General features: G+C 38.8%; 1 protein-coding gene across 5 annotated transcripts in view; it reads left to right on the top strand.

Moving 5' to 3' along the window:
- The window catches only part of TP63 (tumor protein p63), a gene marked incomplete at both ends in the record, with an annotated part of 214,334 nt that extends 204,263 nt beyond the window's left edge, over positions 1-10,071 (top strand). For all 5 annotated transcript variants that reach the window (XM_080654858.1, XM_080654857.1, XM_080654859.1 and 2 more), the window contains 4 exons: positions 3,013-3,170; positions 5,309-5,453; positions 6,777-6,870; positions 9,775-10,071. In XM_080654858.1, the coding sequence (XP_080510984.1) occupies positions 3,013-3,170; positions 5,309-5,453; positions 6,777-6,870; positions 9,775-10,071 (694 nt within the window). The remainder of the gene's footprint in view (positions 1-3,012; positions 3,171-5,308; positions 5,454-6,776; positions 6,871-9,774) is intronic.
- Between the last annotated feature and the right edge of the window lie 10,160 nt (positions 10,072-20,231).

Here is a 20,231-nt window from a genome sequence, read left to right as displayed (position 1 = left end):
GATTTAATACTCACTTCTGCATTAAGAGAGAGGCATTCAGAATTTCTGACCTTTTCAGACTCCCTTACTTCCATTCATCCACTCACCCTAATTTCTAGATTTGCTCAATTAAGAACCTTTTCACTTACTCCTATTAAATCTTAAACTTATACCTCTTATCTCCTTAACCAAACACTAGAGTATTAAACATTTGGAGCTTGAGGGGAAGAGTAAAAGTAACCAATGTATTTTGAACACCTACAAATTATAGGACAATGTCCAGGGCTCATATATAATGTAATCTTCACAGCAACTCTTCTAAAATGAGTATAATAGTTTTTCTACAGATTAAGAAAATGAGACTTTACAGACTTGTGAAATAAATTCAATTAATTTGTGTCAGATCTAGAGGGTGATGTTCACCTATGGTTTCTGACCAACCTTCCTCAAATATAGTTTAGGCAGTTTATAACAAATGAATTAATAAAATGGTCAAAAACAAAGACCACAAAGGGAAAAGAGAACTGTAATGGGATTTGGAAGAAGCCATTTACTATAACTGAGGTTCCAGAGAAAATGCAAAGCTTTTAAATATATTTTTATTTTCCTAATGGTGGACATTAATGGTCAAGTATTGCTTCCATCAGCTCTTATTGTACATTTGACTGGTTTGGGGGAATGGGAGAGATAACTAGAGGTCTGTTTAGGTCACACAGGACCAACCTGCCTGTGGAGTCTAGCAAACAGGCATGTTGGGTAATTGGTTGTGGGCAAAGCTAGAAGAAGAAGCATCTGGAAAAACATCTCTTGGCCACTTTGCCTATGATTTCCTGCACTTGGATATGGACTTACAGATGTTCCTAAGTATCTCTAAATGCACTGGCTCTTACACCGGGTAGAGTCAATTTGATGATAGCTGGGGAGCACCCTTTAGTACATCTCTTGTTCCCTATGCTAACTCAGTTTCCCACATTTCTCTTATGACTTCACCAATTTCTTGATTCTTTAACTTATTGCACACCACTATCTTATTTCTGGGAAGGTGCCATAGAATAAAAAAACAAACAAACAAACAACAAGCTCTTGGACTAGGATCCAGGAGATCTCTCTACTCATCATTGGACAATTTATAACTAGGTACATTTTTTCTTAGAGATTTATGTTTATCCATTCCTACCCTGCCCATTCCTACCCTGCCATACCATGTCCTCCTCTACAGAGAGATGAGAATATTTCAGAAAATGGATAAAGGAGAGCTTGGTAACCTGAAGTATCTTACAATTGGGAGAGCTTATTATATAAACACCTATTTATACAACATGGATCTATCTATGTTCTTGAGAAGGGCTATAGAGAAAAATCAATGTTCTCCTACCTTAAAGGCAGTGATGGTAATGTGGAGCTGAATTGTTAATTGTATAATAATTGTCATTCATATATATGCAAATGTGTATATAGCATATTGTCTGAATTACCCTAGCTGTGGCTCCTCAGTGCTATGGAATGGAGCCATTCCTATTTTGTGTAATTTTGGAGAGCAGTGTGGCAGCTGCAAAGACCAAGTGTGCTACTGTAGCACTCCAATACTAGAACCACTTTTTATTATGTTTTCAAACATTATTATACCATGTTTATTTGAAAACTGGGCTTATTTATAGAACCTTCAAAATTTGTATTATATATAGTTGTGTGTATATGTATACACACATACATACACATGTATATATTCAAATAAAACTGAAAGAAAAATGCTTTCTCTTTCCTCTAATATCACTATGGCTGCAGCAGGGAAGAGACAAACACTAACACAATAATACATTTTGTTGAAAAGTCTGAAAGGGGAATTTTTCCCATCAGAGGTTAGAAACATGCTCAAAGTCCAATCTTCATCCTATAATCCAATAATTACTCACTGTTGATACCACATGGTCTATAAAGTTCTTCATTTTATCTTTTCCAGTTCTCACTACATCCCTACAAGGTAAGTTGGATTATTATCACCATATATCCACTATTCCATGAGCTTCTCAAAGAAGCAACCACCTCTTATTAGTCCTCCTACCTCTAACATCTAATTCCTGTAGTAAGCGTATATGTATTTCATTTATATTGTTTTCCTGTGAGGAAACAAAGGCAGGGATGCTTAGAGGCTTGCTCAGGGACCTAGAGCTTCCTAATATATGCTCGAAGAAGAATTAAACTTTCATTTTTTTAACTTCGTATCCTACCCTGATTCTAGTAGATATCACTAGTTCTATATTCAAAGAAAAAGTCAGGAATGACAGTTGTGTCAGTAATATCAAATGTAGTATATTAGAATATGGCAAACCAATTCTAGTAAATTCCCAGTTGAAGTTACACTGAATGGAAAACTTTTTTTCTTTGTCTCCCAGGAGACTTGTGGAAAGTCAATAAAACATTTGTTTGACCTCCAGGGTTCTCCTGCATGCAGAAGCTATTGGCATTCCAAATGGTTATTTTATGGTCCATGAACATCTAGGCTGACAAAGCATGTTTCCATGTTGAGGCTTCTGCATGGAAGGATTGTCTGCTGCTAAAGGCTTGTTTGATTGGCTGTGTAGTTATCTTCTGCATATCCCCAATGGCCCAGGAAACTACAAATGAAATGTTCCCACTGCCATTTGAGCTTGGCATCTCCATATCTTTCATAAGCCTTTGAGTCTTCATTCAGTTCTTTTTCCTTATTGATTTCCAAACTTGTTTTAGTTGACAGGCAGGAGAGTGCAAAAGGATAGAAAAAAATTGTAAAGGAACAAAGGAGGGTTCAATTGTTCTCCCTCTCACAAAGGAGATATTCACTTTGTACTCTACACATTCAGAAAGAATATGATTTCATGATAGCATTGTGATCCCTCCCTAGTCAGGAGATAACTTCTTGTCATTGATCCTGGAGGAATCATTTTGCAACTGTATAGTTTAAGGCCATGATTTAATTTGAGACTTGTTGGAAATGACCAGTCCCCACTCTTTAGTGTCCCGTGCTCACCATCATTCCAATGTTTGTGTTCCCAGGACCTCGATGCAGTCTCAGTCTTCATACGGTAACAGCTCCCCACCTCTGAACAAAATGAACAGCATGAACAAGCTGCCTTCTGTGAGCCAGCTTATCAACCCTCAGCAGCGCAACGCCCTCACTCCCACCACCATTCCAGATGGCATGGGAGCTAACAGTAAGAGCATCTCCCTTTAGCCACAGCTAAAGAACTCAGGGCTAGTTTTAGAGGAAGATTCTGCTCTGGGATGCAGGAAAGATTTGCTTTTAAGCTAAGTGAGAGGCACAGTGGGACAGAACAGTTCCAAGTTGAGTGGCTTGAATTTCTCATCATAAACAGTTTCTCACTTTTGAGGTATGTGTTTCATTACAAAGTATATTGGTAGAAATAAAGAAGGCTATTTGTTTAGTAGGGATAAGGATCTCTGTGAAAAGGACAGGCTACTCCTGTCAACATGGATGAAGACTCACTTCCTACATTCTTTGAGATAGTCAAAGGAAAATACATCTAACATGTGGGAAGTAGCATGGTGTGGTGGACTTAATATCTAGAGAAATAAATTATAGTCTGGACTCTATTGCAATATTGGCTATGTAACTTGGAAAGGATACTTCTCTGCTCTAATGCTCAGCTTTCCATTCATAAAATCATAGCTCTGCACATTTCACATTCTATGATTCTGTGCCCTGCAATCTTGGCCTTCTCAACTTGTCTACTCCATTCCATTCACAATCATTAATGACTGACATAGGGAAAGGAGTTTCTCTTTCACTGATTTACACACAGATCCCTTGTAACAGCTAAGTATAACTGTAAAGAACAATGAGATTTGGGCCTTCGAGTGGATGATTGCTATATAACTTTGTGTGTAAATATAATTATCTTGTCCACTAGAACTAAATCTAGCAAAGTGGATACCCAAACTTGATAAAAAAAAATATGGTAAAAATGCAGAAGGATGTTTAATATCTTCAGGGATGCAGGAGCCTGAATACTGTACATGTATCCTGTAATGCCCTCATAAAACAGTGCCTCAAATTGTCTTAACAAAATCCTTCATCATTTTTACTACACTTTTAGACTTGTATTTTCAGTTTTTCCTTGAAGAGACTGGGTTTTCTTAATGAAGTTAAGAGTAGAATTGGGACTCTCAGTGGTCTTATGGCACATATTCAGAATTTAATGAGATGAAGATGTGTGTGATGTGATTGCCTGATATAGCAACAAAGACGTTAGAGCCAGGCTTCTCTCTCACTAGGGATAAATGCAACCTAAGACTCAACCTGACCCCTTGAAAATAAAAAGAAAAGTACTCATTCACTTTTTTTGTTTTTTCTTTCTTATGACATCTTAGAGTCCTCAAGTTTTTCTTTGGATAACAAGAGAGTAGTAATGATATGATCATTCACATTTATGTAACAGACTTTTACTTATACTTGACAATTTTCCTTTGCTGTCAGCAGGAAAGTCAGAGGGGAAACTAATGAGACATGATAGTCCTGTGCTCTTTAGATGGCTAGTTAGTGGCAGAAGTCTTTTCCCTTTGGCCTACTACTATTCATTAAAGTAGAAGAAAATTACATTCATCTTTTTGTATATATGTTGTTTTGCTCTTTTTTTCTGAATACAAATTTTTTCATGAATATTATTTATATTAAGCTGTTCTTCTTTATAATGAATGCTTACAGTTTATGGTTTAGTAAAAAAAATCAATATATGGATACAATCCTGAAATGGACCATAAGAAAGCTAGAATTTTTAATTGCATTCCTTCTTATTAGGTTTATGGTTTCTACAAATATTGCAACAAATCTTCTTACTCAAAATAAATATTCATTCTCTCACTCATAGATTTGTTAATTTGCTCACTTAACCTGCGTTTACTAAGCATCTGCTCTGTGCCATGCACTGTGCTAGTATCTATGGGGATCTAGATGGGTACAGGTTTAATCTCAATGTCTGAAGAGATTAGAGTAATGAGGGAGACAGAAATATAACCCATGAAGGCAAATACAACAAGAGAAATATTAACATCAGGAGCAATGAGCAATTGGACAGAACATTAGAAGTACAGAAAGAAGTGGGAAGAGATTGTCCTAAGAGACTGTACAAAGGTCAAGAGGCGTGTAATTAGTTTTTAGTTTGGTGACTATACTGATTGATGAGATGTAGGGTACTTGAAGGGATGAAGTGAGAGATATGACTAAAAAGGAAGCCTGGTAGATTAGGTACATTAAACCAGACAAGATGGACCATTAGGATGCTGGTACGTGATGACGGCAGTAACCCTCTCTGTTCCTCCTGCTTCTGTTCAGTTCCTATGATGGGCACCCACATGCCAGTGGCTGGAGACATGAATGGACTCAGCCCCACCCAGACCCTCCCTCCCCCACTCTCCATGCCATCCACCTCCCACTGCACCCCCCCACCTCCGTACCCCACAGATTGCAGCCTTGTCAGGTGAGTCCACAGTATGTGCCACAGTATGGGGGCCTGTCCTAAACATCTCTGGGTGGTGGAGGGTGGACACTGTCCAAAGTTAATAGCACAGTTGGAAAGAAAGAAAGCAGCCCTATGGTTGAAGTTCAGCTACCATTATCTCTGATCTACGTAGTGGTCAGCAGTGTTTAATCAAGGAACATCACCCTAATCAACATGGAGGAAAGTGAAAATGAGAGTTTATAGGCATATAATTTATCATGCCTATCCCCCCATCTTCACTTGCTCCCTATCTCCTCCCTCCCATTTTTACACTGTCAGTTGTGGCCTTCAAATTGGTGCCCAGGGCTGGGGTTCCCAACGGGGCTGTAAACTTGCTATCCTGCTCCCTTTCTTGCTCTCTAGGCCTCATAGCTCTCAGCCACCATGGGATGATTATTTTGAAGTTGCATCCACATAAAAGAGTTTTCATGTTAACTAAAATGACAGGGACTTTCAAGAACCTGATGGCCTCTGCTGCTTTGCTATATGGGAAATGGGAACACTCCAGGCAAAGGAGTTCAGATAACATGAAGAGAGAAGTGCATAAGCCTGACAGATCTGTTTCCCACAGTGTCAAGAATAGGCACCCAAATCTCACTCCCAGGACACATCATCTGCTTCATGTGAAGAATAATTCTTTCATTTGGCTGCTGGAATAATGCATTGAGCTCTGTATGATTGGTGCTATAAAACTAGCAGCATCAGTCAGAGGGATGGCAAAATGCATAACTTACCCCACCCAGCATCTGGTTCTGTGACAGACTGGTGGCATTATCAGTCTGAGACCAGCACCAAAACATAAATCAAAAAGCATTAATGGCTTCATAGTATAGTGGCCTATAAATTTATCTTAGTGTCATGAACCAATCCTAAGGACAGGTTCCATTCTCAGAACCATTCCCAGAACCCTCAATTACAAAACAATTAAAGTAGAGATGCTCTTTTTGAAGTGAAGAGCCAGGAGGCAAGAGGGCTGAGAAGCTGACCGCTGGACTCCTTCCTTTCACCCCCTGCAATGGCTGCTAAGGCATGATTATAGAGCCCCTTTACAATTCAATCACCATTTGAAAACTCCTGCTCTGCTGGAATCCTTATAGTTGATTTTAATTTTATAGACCTAAAATTCAACTCACTTATCATCCCCAAGTCTCAAATCCAAGGACCACATACACTTAATCTACCCATAGTCTCTTCTATAGGACAGCCCAGGGCAAAATGTTGGGTTTTTCTTTATCTGCCAATGCAGTTGGGGTGAACTTTCTTTTTCTGTTTCCTCCTTCCTCTTCCCTCCTCCCTCTGCAGTTTCTTAGCAAGGTTGGGCTGTTCATCATGTCTGGACTATTTCACGACCCAGGGGCTGACCACCATCTATCAGATTGAGCATTACTCCATGGATGTAAGTAACTGTTAGACTTTTCTCTTGAGTTTTATTTCTTCATTTTTTCCCTCTGGTGACAACCACCTTGTAGGACAATCCCCCTGGTTGTAAAATTTGTTTTTGTCATACCCTTCAACCCTCAATTTGGATGGAATCCATAACTTATTAAAAGATTCCTACACTACAGCCTACACATTTGGAAGCTTAGCAATCAGTCTTCCTCAGCTTGTCTGATCAGTCAATTGTCTATTGCATACTATGTACAGAGTGGGAAAGAAGAGATCTAATTCCCACCTTCAAGAAATGAATAATTTCCAAATTTAGAGAACTTTTTGAATGTTCTCATTAATTGGTATCAGATCCTAGGGAGGATAGCAGAAAGCATGTGATATTATTCTCACACTTTAAAGCATGGAGAGAAGACAATATAGTCATTTGCCATGATGAGTTGATGTCAGAATCAGGAATAGAACCTGAGGTGTAAATTTCTGGTCTTTAACTCTATGAATTGGCCTTTTCTGCCTTTCCTTAAAGTGGTACCTTAAAGGGATTCAGCTGCTCTTCTCAGTGAAAACCATATGTTCATTCATTTTCAATTCTATCAGAATAGGACTCAGAAATCCATGATTATGGGGAAAGATTACTTGTTATGAGTTTAAATCCCAACTCTACTTTTTAGTAGCAATGCAAACTTGTGGTTATTGCTTTGCCTCTCTGGGCCACAATTAATCCAATTGGGTTCAAAATCACTCTCCTCTGGCTTTTATATTCTTTGGTTTATATTTCGGAGCAAGCTACACCATGTCTTGAACTGCTGCTCACGTGGGAGCTTGTATTGTTCTGGTTTAGGCAATCTAATTTTCCACCCTGGCTGCCTTTCATGTTGCTCTTTTTGGGGTTTACTATTCTGTCTACCAGCTTCCAGAGGTCCCTTGGACTGATGGAAGAAGATCCTCTCTGCCTCTGCTTCTGCCTCTGCTTCTGTAATTGGGACTTTTTTTTTCCCCTCTCCTTGAGCACCGATGCCAGGGATGCCCTTGAAGCATGAGAATGCCCAGCCCTGTGGTAAACCGTATATGCTGTGCTGCCCCTATTCCCACCCCTCTCCACCCCATAAATCAGCTCTAGGTGCTGCTCCCTGAAGGTGAAACTATAGAGAAAGCTTTCATAGTTAGTTCTGAGAGGTTTTAGATAACTATAATGATGTCCATCCATTGAAGACAATGGAGTTGCTCTGTTTGGGAATCCTACATGATGGAATAGGGAATATGTCTCTTCCCTACATTTTTAAAGCTATACCTTCTACTTGCTCATTGTCCCCACTGGGACATGGTCAGGATGCTCCCTTGCCTATTAAGATCTGTAGATGTTCTCCACAAGTACATCTCTCTCTACTGGTGTTGGCTAGGTCTTGTGCCAGTGTCTGGGCCACAGCTTTCTTACCTGTCCGTAATGAGTTAAAATCTATCCAGAGAGTCATGCAGATTAATAAAGCCTAGTTTATAAGGAGTTTTGGACTTATTGGGAATGACAGAAGCATAAAGAACTATGCTCACTTATCTATTTATGGATCATCTTCTCTATAATATATTCTTCTCCTAGAATAGGAAATGTAGTACCCATACTGCAAATTTCCAAATTGGGAAAGATTGGGAAGCTATCTAATTCTGCATCCTCACCTCAGCTTCTTCCATCTCATTACTGGAAAAAAAACTTCTTTTTCAGCTTGTCTCTCAATATCAGTCTAAGTTATTTAGCATCCCTTCCTGGAAAAAGAGTATCATTAAATTTGAGAGTTTTCATAAGTATTCTCTCTAAGATGCAAGGATGGATTAATAATAATACACATGGTTAAGATTTATATAGTATGGTTTATAATTTGCAAAATATTTTCATATCCATATTTACATTATTCCACAATGACCTAAAAAGGAATTGTATTCCATTTTACCAATGAGGCCAGTAGAGAATAAGTGACTTGATGAAGGTCTAGAGCCAGTCAGTGACAAAAGATCCTCTGTCAAGTTCTTCTAACTCCAAGAACAATGTTGTTTCTACTCAACATGTCATTCCATAAAAATTTAAAAATAATAACATTATTTTCCAAAATTAGCCCTCACTGAAACAAGGTAATGAAGAGCTACTGTAGATAAATGTAAGAGATTCCACCACCTTAGTTAAGATCAACCATATTTGTCATGCCTTCTACTCCCATCCATAGAATATGGGCACATACTCTGCATTTTGATACCTTAATTTATCTAAGCACTAAGAGACCTTTTGGCAATTGGGCCATTGGACTCAGAAGCTGTCCTGAGTCCCCAAGTCATTCACTTAGTTATGCAAACTTAGGTTTGTCAACTTCTCTAACCTTCAGCTTTCCTATCTAAAAATAGGTGTAATAATATCTACCACTAATCTGAGCATTAAATGAAATCGTGAATATAAAATAATTAGTTCAGTGGATGGCACATAGAAAATCTTTAGTAACTGATAGTAATCTTTTCTTCTCAAATCCTCATTTGAGTGGTGGTGTCATTCCATTAATACCTTTCTTCTAGTGATTAGAACCATGTAGATTTGAGAGTTGGAAGGTACTTTACCATATGTTTCTGTTTTGGCATTTTTGCCCTCTGATCTAACTATTGTCCCCACTTTACTAATGAAGGAACTGGGACCAGTAAAAAATGATCAAAGTGTTATCCACAAGCAGAGATGGCACTTCAAGACTGTACCTTTGTGCTTAGTTACATGCAGTGCCAAAGTTTATGGGAGAGTTATTTTATTTTCCAATTTAGAGATCAATAAATTCAGGTCAGTTAAACCAGAGGAATACCGGGGAATGACAAAATGTTACAGACTAAATGTCAGTTGTCTCTTTGACCTGATTCTCCCTAATTAATTCCCTTTCCTATTGCACAGGATTTGGCAAGTCTAAAAATCCCTGAGCAATTCCGACACGCAATCTGGAAAGGCATTCTGGACCACCGGCAGCTACACGACTTCTCCTCCCCTCCCCACCTCCTGCGGACCCCAAGTGGTACCTCTACAGTCAGTGTGGGCTCCAGTGAGACCCGGGGTGAGCGTGTTATTGATGCTGTGCGCTTCACCCTCCGCCAGACCATCTCCTTCCCACCCCGGGATGAGTGGAATGACTTCAACTTTGACATGGATGCTCGTCGCAACAAGCAACAGCGTATCAAAGAAGAGGGGGAGTGAGCACTATTGTGTGAGCTCTTTCCATACTCTTCCCATCAGCCCACCACCCTTCAAGGCACTACTGCTTGACCTTCAAAGCATTCTCCCTACCTCCTTCCTCTTCTCAGTGTGGTTTTTTAAGGGAAGGAGAAGTAAAAGGCTACATATACCTAATGTCCAACCAGGTGTCTGGTTCTGGTTCTGGCTTTAAGCCTTCAAATCTATTATTTGCAAGACTAAAGTTATCATGAATAAGTAGAAGTGAGCAAAAAAAGCAGTGTGTGTCTTCTTAAGCTGTAGAGCTCTCTCATTGACTTTTATAAAGCATTTTCACTCTTATAGTCTAAGACTATATATTTAAATATATAAATATACAGTATATATTTTTGAGTGGGGGGCATTGAGTATTGTTTAAAATATAATTTAAAGAAAAGGAAATTGAGTTGCACTTAGTGACTTTTTTAATTTACTTGTTTTGGATGGCTTATCTATACGCCTTCTCTCAAGGGATACCATGTACGGTAATACCTATTTAGAGCTTCTGGTACATGTGAGTGACAATTATGTATAGGTCCCTTCAGTTCTTTTGATACTAAACAAATGCCACATCAAACCTTTGGGTAGATTCAGTTGTATTTACCATTACTTATTATGTGGGTGTGACTATATACATATGTACATGATTCTCTATTTTGGTGTATCTTATGTTACTGGCATTCCTATTAGTGATGGTGATTCACTTTGGGGTTATTTAATCCAATTATAAGGAAAAGTTCATATTATCACACACTAGAGGAAGGAAATATGCTCTCTTGCTTTTGGTTGGGAATGGAGAATATGGGTCATGGCTAAAATTCTTCAAAGGTCCATGGCATCATCTATCTGCATATACCAATAATCCCCTCAAATTTAATACCAGACACCTGATTTCTTAGTGTTTATTGGTAAAACATTTGTGGCCATTATAGAAGCCTTAAAACTGAAATTTATTAGTAGGTTAACAAACTCAATTATACATTTACTACTCTAGGTAGAATTAAGGTTGAGTTGATTGAAATGAACGTCATCTACCTAGTTCTTACAGTGAAGTCATAATGTCTCTTCAGAATATCCAGGAAAATCAGATATAATATGGGAAATATTGAATCACCACTTAATAGTAAAAGACCTCAGTGGACCATGAATTTAAATTCTTAGAAGACCTTTTGAAACAGATAATATTATTTGGTAAAGGTTTCTTTTAAAGACCCTCCTACTCTATAAAATTCTGCATGTAGAGGCTTGTTTATCTTTCTCTCTTCAAGGTTTAAAATAGGAGTAATGATTTGGAAAATATAAAATTAGGAGATTAATTTTTCTCTGTGGCATCAGTTACATCACTATATCACTTTTCTTTTTGGATCAATGAGAGTTTCATTTTGTTGGAAAGTAACTGTGAGAACCCAGTTCCCCATCCATCTCTCTCCTGGACTGTGCATAGACATAAAAATGTCCCCACAGTTCAGGGGATAAGCCTACTGTGGGAGCTATTGCTTGAACCACATAAACAAAGAGTTGTCTTCAATGTTTGGGAAAATATGACAATATTCCCCTAAATATTTTAGAAACATACTTTGTAGCAAATGTGTTTTTTTTTTCAAACTATAAAACAAATATTTTGTATATATGCTAATGAGCTGTAAAATCTTCTACTTTCTGGTAAAGGGCTATCCTTGCACATAAGCTTCCATTTGTATTTTAAAGTGCAAAAGGGCTAATGTGGCTCTAAAATATAATGTATGTGTTTCATCTGAAAAGTGTATATATGTTTTGTCTATGAAATCACATATTTTGTGTTTCAATTATTTTTTCTTTTGGGGATAGCGGGTTTTTCAGAACCACAGTTGAAACCTTTTATTATTATTATTGTTGTTGTGTTTTTTTTTATATATTTTCATGGAGATACCAGTTAGTAAAACTAAAAGGTCAAACAAGAAAAAAAAGTCATAACTAAGATGGGGGGGAGAGAAAGTTGTTGTTTTTTATTATTTTTATTTTGTATGTTCAAGAGGATGAGTCCTTGATTTCAAAGTTTCATTGTGCTTAAATGATAATAAGCACTGTTAACTTGTGGAACAAGCAGGCAGCTTTGAAAACCTATTAAGGGGAAGAACGAAAATTGTGCCTTGGCAAAGCTAGGAGGACACATGGCGTCTTCTATCCTGAGTGTTTGAGTAAATGTAAGGACTTCTGAGCCATTTCAGCACTATTCAGATGGCACTAAGGGACCCAGAAATTCCTGTACTGTATCTCATGGATTTGGCAATAGCCAAGTCTAGGTGCAACTACTGGCCTCACATCCTGATGGAAACTTATACTCTTTGAGTGTATGAGTAGCTAGGACAATGGGGTAAAAGAATATTAAAGGCACAGAAATGGGAGTGGGCTTAATGTTCCCCTAGTTCAGGGAATAAGCCTTGTGGTTTCGTTGCAAATGGAAAGGTTTTTGTTTAGAGGTGATGAGAAACAGAAATGGAGAACTGAACTTTCTTCATTAAATCCATTAATATTTGTTTTCTTGATATTCCCCTAAAATATAGTATGTGGGATGTTGAATGTTTAAGGGTTGTGTTTTTTTTTATTATTTTTATAATTGTACAAAAATTAGTAAAATGTCAAATGTTTTATATACTTTATTAATGTTTTTGAAAGATTCTTTCTTATAGATGTGATACTTTTTTTTTAAGCTTCACTTGCTTGTCTTTTGGTATTTTGTATTATGGGCTTTTGGTGAGCCAGAGGCAAATCTATAATGTTTACCAAGACATGCAATAAAATTTAAAAATAAATAAAAATGCATTGAGAAATGGTGTGGATGGTGTGTCAGAGTGTGTATGTGTGTGTGTGTATCTGTCTGTGTATCCTTTGGCCTTATTATTAATCATTGAGGAAGAAAAATGTCATGAGAAAACATTAAAGAGGTTCAGTATTGATGCTTCTCATCTCAGAACATTATAGTCATTACTAGAGGCCTGGTGCATGAAATTCATGCATGGGAGGGGTCCCCTCAGCCCAGCCTGCACCCTCTCCAATCCGGGACCCCTCGGGGGATGTCCAACTGCCAGTTTAGGCCCAGTCCTGGGGATCAGCAGTCAGACATCCCTCTCACAATCCTGGACCGCTGGCTCCTAATCTCTCACCCGCCTGTCGGCCTAGTCGCCTTCCAACTGCTCCCTCCCTGCTGGCCTGATCACCCCTCATTGCCTCTGCATACCAGCCAGATTGCCCCTAACTGCCCCCCTCTGCCAGCCAGGTTGCACCCAACTGATCCCTCCCTGCCATCCTGGTCGCTCCTAACTGTCCCCTCCTGCTGGCCAGGTCAACCTTTACTGCCCCCCCTGCTGGCCTGGTCACCTCCAACTGGCCTAGTCGCCCTCACTGCCCCCCCTGCCAGCTTAATCGCCCCCAACTGCACCCCCCCACCGGCCTGGTTGCCCCTAACTGCCCCCCCCAACAGACCTGGTTGACTCTTACTGCCCCCCCCCTGCCAGCCTGGTCACCCCCAACTGCCGCCCTCTGCTAGCCTGGTTGCCCCTAACTGCACCCCCCCCCCCGCTGGCCTGGTCACCCCTCATGGCCCTCCCTCGCCAGCCTGGTCTCCCCACACAGCCTGCTTGTTCATTCGTTTGGTCGTCCCTCATTAACCCCCCTGCTGGCCTGGTCCTAGGCAGCCATCTTGTGAGGGTGTGATGGTCAATTTGCATATTACCTCTTTATTATATAGGATTTTCTCATTTTACCCAATCTATGAAGCAGAAAAGACAGGAAGATATCCTCACAGATTTCATAGTTTGACTGAGGTCAGAATAAGTGTGCTTTGGAAAGAGATTAGATACTCCTAATGTCTAATTTAGTGACCTTCTCATGGTGCTAAGAGGTGACCTGATGACTAGCTCAGCACTGCAGGGCTGGGATGCAGATTACTCTGGTTTTGTGTGGCAACAGCATTGCAGATGGTTATCTCTGGGCACATTCTCCTATAAATTTAGTGTTAAATATCACCTTTTAGTTATAAACATTGATTCAGTCAATAAAATACTATTAAAATGGTTTAATTATTTTATTAAAGAAATGAAAAAGCTCTTTTATGAGCTAGCATTAGATGGCATGAAAGTAATTTAATATCTTAGATTTATAAATAACTTGATAGAATAACAGAGTACATAATATACACAATTTAAATATATCAGTTCATTTTTCTAATTATAAATTTCATCATATTATGAATATATATACACATTCATAGAGGGAGGGCTGGTTCAGCTTACATATAGGGGTGCCAAAAGATTCCAATTCTCATTCCTTAAAATATAGGTGATGGATTCCCCCAAAATGAAATGGTTGATACAATGATGCCATGAAAAGAAAAAGAAGAAGCAATGAAGTGGATAATCCTTGATATTGTTTTAAGGTACTTCTGTTTTAACTGTAGTTTTGGGTTTGTTTTTTTTAAGTATATTTTTATTGATTTCAGAGAGAGAAAGGGAGAGGGAGAGAGAGAAACAAATAGCCATCCAAAGTGGCTGTGCCATTTTGCACTTTCACCAGTAATGAATGAGAGTTCCTGTTGCTCCACATTCTTGTCAACCTTGGTTTTGTCAGTATTCCAGATTTTGGCCGTTCTAATGGGTGCATAGTGTTATCTCATTTTAATTTGCATTTCCCTGACAACATACGTGGAGCATCTTTTCATATGCTTATTTTTTTTCATCGGTATATCTTTTTTAATGAAGTGTCTCTTAAGGTCTTTATTTATTTTTTAATCAGCTTGTCTGTTCTCTCATTGTTATTTTAAGAGTTCCAAAACTACTTTAAAAAAGACAAAATTTATTTATTCAGTCATCATAAGTCTGGTAGACTCTTGTACAAATCTAAAATGCAGAATGTCTCAAGATTTTGTTTTTTCCAAACCTTGAGACATTTTCTTTTCTTACCATTCTTGGAATTACTTATCAACCAATTCCAATGAGCCAAAAAACTCAAGTTTTATACAAAGGAAGAATGGTGGAATTATCCAATACTAAGCTGTCAAATATGGTAGCCACTATTTAAACATGACTTCTCTGCACCTGATATGTGGCCATTCCAAATTGAGATGTGCTGTAAATGCAAAATACACATGAGATTACAGAGACTTAGAATAAAATAAAGAATGTAAAATAGTTCATTGTTAATTTTATGTTGATTACATGTTCAATAACACCACAGATTAAATTAAATCTATTAAAATTAATTTTAACTGCTTTTTTTATATTTTATGTGCCTACAAAAAAATTTAAAATTATATACATAGCTTTCATTATAGTTCTATTGGCCAACTGGCCTAGAAATATGATACCATAAAAAGCCTAGAAGGGTGATAAAATTTACAATTCATAATTATCCAGTTTTCTCACTGTATGGCCCAAAAGTATTGCATCTTACAAGATGGTATAGAATATGTGACATTTATTGTTATAGTTTGCTTTTAGTTTTTCAGAAGAATTCAGAAGTTTTCATCTTTTCCTTATAATGGAAAAGAGGTTACAATTGACAGTGGATGGTTTTTCAAAATTGTTAAAGCCAAAGATAAATATAAAAAGACAGTGCCACTTTGGACTCTAATGTTGATGGTGAAATGGATTGTCTAAATTAAATCTCAGACTGAGTCTTCATGTGAGGATATTCTAGATGAATTTTCTCAAACAAAAAACTCAATGATTGAGCAATATAGCTCTCAAAATGAAAAGGATATATGGTTCTGTTTAATAGTTAATTATACAACAAGTAGAATTTTGCAATATAAATTTTTGGGACAAGAATCTGACAACCCTATTTTTATAAAAGAACATGTTATAGTATTATTTAATGAATGGAGGTCTGATATACAAAATTCGTGAAGAATAGGCCTTCCTTCCCCTGGCTGTTGGCACCGGCTTCCCTCTGGCACCCAGGACCCAGGCTTCCCTCACAGACCCGGCTTCGTCCAGAAGGTTGTCCGGAAGGACATCCAGAAGGACGTCCAGTCTAATTAGCATATCATGCTTTTATTATTATAGACTAGAGGCCCAGTGCATGTATTCATGCACATTGAAAGGAAATTAATTAGAAGGTGGCTAGCAGGGTGGGAAGGGGTGGGACTGGGTGAGATGGGCCTGACACAACTTAGAGCCAACCTCCTACAGTTCCTCCCCAGCCAGCCACACCTGGGATGGCACCGGAGCTCAAAGGGCATCTGCGGAGTGAGTGGGGTCCCTCCAGCAGGTAGGATCCCTCAGCCTGGCCTATGGGGACGGGATCAAAACCAGCAGTCTGAAATCCCCCGAGGGGTCCTGGAGTGCAAGAGGGCACTCTGCAAAGTTGCTGTCACTAGGAAGCTCCTGCATTGAGCATCTGCCCCTACTGGTCAGTGCACATCATAGCTACTGGTTGGATGGTCTAATGGTCAGACCGTTGCTTTAGCTTTTATATATATACTAGAGGCCCAGTGCACAATATTTGTACACTCGAGGGGGGGGGGTGTCCCCTCAGCCCAGCTTGTTCCCTTTAGCAGTCCAGGAGCCCTCGGGGGATGTCCAACTGACAGCTTAGGCCCACTCCTCACAGTCAGACATCCTTAGCATTGCCACGGAGGTGGGAGAGGCTCCTGCCACCACCACTGCCCTCATCAGCCATCAGCCCGGCTTGTAGCTGAGTGGCGCTCCCCCTGTGGGAGTGCACTGACCACCAGGGGGCAGCTCCTGCATTGAGCGTCTGCTCCCTGGTAGTCAGTGCGTGTGATAGCAACTCATTGTTCTGCCATTCGGTCAATTTGCATATTACCCTTCTATTATATAGGATAGATTCTTTTTTTTAATTAAATCTTTATTGTTGAAAGGATTACATCTGCCCCCTTTTTCTCTCCCCTTGACCCTTCCTAGCCTGCTCCTGTCTCCACCCCAGGACTTCACCACCCTATTGTCTGTGTCCAAGGGTTATCCTATATAATAAAAGCCTAATACGCTAAGTGTCTGGTCGACCAGTCAGCTGTTCAACTAATCAAAGTGTAATATGCTAATGATATGCTAAGGCTGCTCAACCACTTGCTATGACATGCACTGACCACCAGGGGGGCAGACAGTCAACTGGTCAACCAGTAACTATGACTTGCACTGACTACCAGGGGACAGACGTTCCGACCAGTGGGTTAGCTTGCTGCTGGGGTCCAGCCGATCAGGACTGAGCAAGACAAGCCAGATACACCCTGGAGCCCTCCCGCAGTCCCTCCCCAGATGGCCAACCTCCCACATCCCCCCGCCCCCGATCATGCACCCATGGGGTCCATTGGCCTGGCCTGTGCCCTCTTGCAATCCGGGACCCCTCAGGGGATGTCAGAGAGCCTCAGGGGATGTTGGCCAGGCTGAGGGACCCCACTGGTGCACAAATTCGTGCACTGGGCCTCTATTGCATATATAAATACAAGTTCTTTGGTTGATCTCTTCCCAACCACCCACCCACTCCTGCCTTCCCTCTGAGATTTCACAGTCTGTTCCATGCTTGTATGTCTCTGGATCTATTTTATTCATCCATTTATTTTGTTCATTAGATCCCACATATGAGTGAGATCATGTGATACTTGTCTTTCTCTGACTGGCTTATTTCACTTAGCATAATACTCTCCAAGTCCCTTCATGCTGTCTCAAATTGTAAGAGATCCTTCTTTTTCACTGCTACATAGTATTCCATGATGTAAATGTACCACAACTTTTTTGAATCTTGTGCACCAAAATATGCTTTTTAAGTGGACAAATGCTGGATGTAGGTGTGTATCAAAGATACTAGGAAGCAAATTGATTATGTAGCAATTTAACTCTGAATTGGTCACTGTAATTGGTGCTTAATATATGTAAAAATACAAATTTTTTTTTAATTTTGGAGAAAAGAATATGGTAATCTTTTCAACAAAATTATGAGCCATCAAATGTTCCAAAATGTTTTCAAGTATTGCATTTTGATAATGCAAATGCAAGAGAAGTATTCAGAAGTAATCATAAGCTAAAACATATTTGAAATCAATATTTACAAGATGGTTGTATTTCAGATCGAATGACAGCCCATAAGCAGTTAATTGCATTCTGAGGATAGTTCCCATTATATATATATATATATATATATATATATATATATATATATATATGTCTAAAATGGTGAAAACAAAAAACAAAATTTTAGGTTTATTATACTTAAGTTCTTATTAAAATTGCTGAAGATGTTTTTCACTATCTTCTTATTACTTGTCTATTTCATTCACAAAATTAATACAATTTTTTCAAGGATTAATTAAATGCTGATGATAATGGGTAATGACTTATTTCTGTTCACTGTTAGTTATTAGAATAATGTACCCAATATTAATAGTTACAGAACACTAAAGAGAATGTCAATTATATGTGCCTGAATTATCTAAAATCTGCATAGGACTTCTAAGATCCACGGATAATATTTCTGCTTTTGTCTATAACTTCTTGTTTATTTAGGAATGCAACCAAAGAATCCTAGTGATTTACAAGCCATTCGTGTTAGCAAAATAAAATAATGGAATAAAGGGCTGTGCATGAGTGGTGGGTACACATTGGAGCCTTCCTGACCCAGGGAAGATACATGTGATCTTGAGTCAGGGCACCCACAGACTGGCATGAGGTGGCGCATTCATTATCCCTTCAATGATTCTTTTTATATATACTTCTAAAAAAAATTTGATTTCAGAGAGGAAGGGAGAGGGAGAGAGAGATAGAAACATCAATGATGAGAGAGAATCATTGATTGGCTGCCTCCTGCATGTCCAATGCCCACACAAGGGATTGAGCCCATTACTCAGGCATATGCCCCAAATAGAATCCAACCTTGATTTCCTGGTTCATAGGTCAACACTCAACCACATAGCCACGCAGATGGGGCTAATGATTTTTTCTCTTTCTTATTTATAGTTATCTTATTAAGTAAACTAGAGTGAAAGACACTTCCAGCCTTCAGTATAGCTTTTTCCAGCATCCTCTTTGCACCCACAAAAAGCCTTACTGTGTCCATTATTTTTTTAACTTCATCAAATTGTGTTTTTGCCTGGTGCTTCAGACTCATTCCAAAAATGGCTATTCGGATATATAAATTTTCATGGAAATACCAAGAGGCAGAGTGAAAAGAACATTGGCTTGAACAAAGTGTGATGACTGGGGCCAGATTAATCCCCTGCACCTCCGTAAAATGAGTGTGTGAACTCCTAACTTGTTAGTATTACAGTAGTATTTTAGGAAAGACCTGAAGGATGGCATAAAACAGCACTGCCAAAATATACTGTATATGAGGTTATAGCTTTAAGACAAATTATAGTCCCAAAGCTCAAATATACATATTTTTTTTAGATAATTGTAGTTCAAACTGGTAGTTTAAACTGGTGCTTTTAGAGTCAATGTTGGGTGTGTGCTTAAAATCTATGTGCCAAGTGGGTAGCAAGTACTGGCAGGTAAATTTCTCTTTTGTGATTCTGATCAGAATTTTAGGCCTAGGATCTTGAAGGTACAGCATTTTGTAATTTGAGTAAAAGTTAAGTACACAGGGCCAAGAAAGGGAAAAACATTTCTAGCTAAGATAATTTAGCTTAGGGAACAATAGGTAGTAAATTAAGACTTTTATGGCACTTTAACTCATCTGACAGTTGCACTATAATTTGGAAAATACCACAATTTATCTGTAAAAAAAATTATGATGACTTGGCATACTAGTTTATATTCTTAAACTCTAGGTACTACCTTCTCTAAATGGATCATTCTGCCCTACCATTTTGTAGCCAAGTTCACATCAGCCTGTCCAATTTTCTCCAACTTACCAATACCTTCCTAACACTACTCACCTCCATTAATGAGTAAAAGTTAAAGAAAGCACCTAAGGGTTCAGAAAAGCTGAAATTTTAAATGAGACTAAAAGGAGAAAGAATAAGATCAACCCCTTGTCAGATTCTGGGTTGTAAAATGAAATTCTGCTGTGTCATTCCACCTGGCCTCGTGCGAACTGCATGTTGGATATGTTCTCAAGAATTCTGGAATTACGGTGGCCTCAAGGTGCCAACATGTTTGGTATATTAGAACAAATCCTGGTACCTAAATATCCAACGTACAGATTGTAAATGA

Source organism: Plecotus auritus, assembly GCF_963455305.1.
Source record: "Plecotus auritus genome assembly, chromosome: 2".
NCBI classification, from domain to species: domain Eukaryota; kingdom Metazoa; phylum Chordata; class Mammalia; order Chiroptera; family Vespertilionidae; genus Plecotus; species Plecotus auritus.
This window is presented reverse-complemented; position numbering and strand designations above follow the sequence as displayed.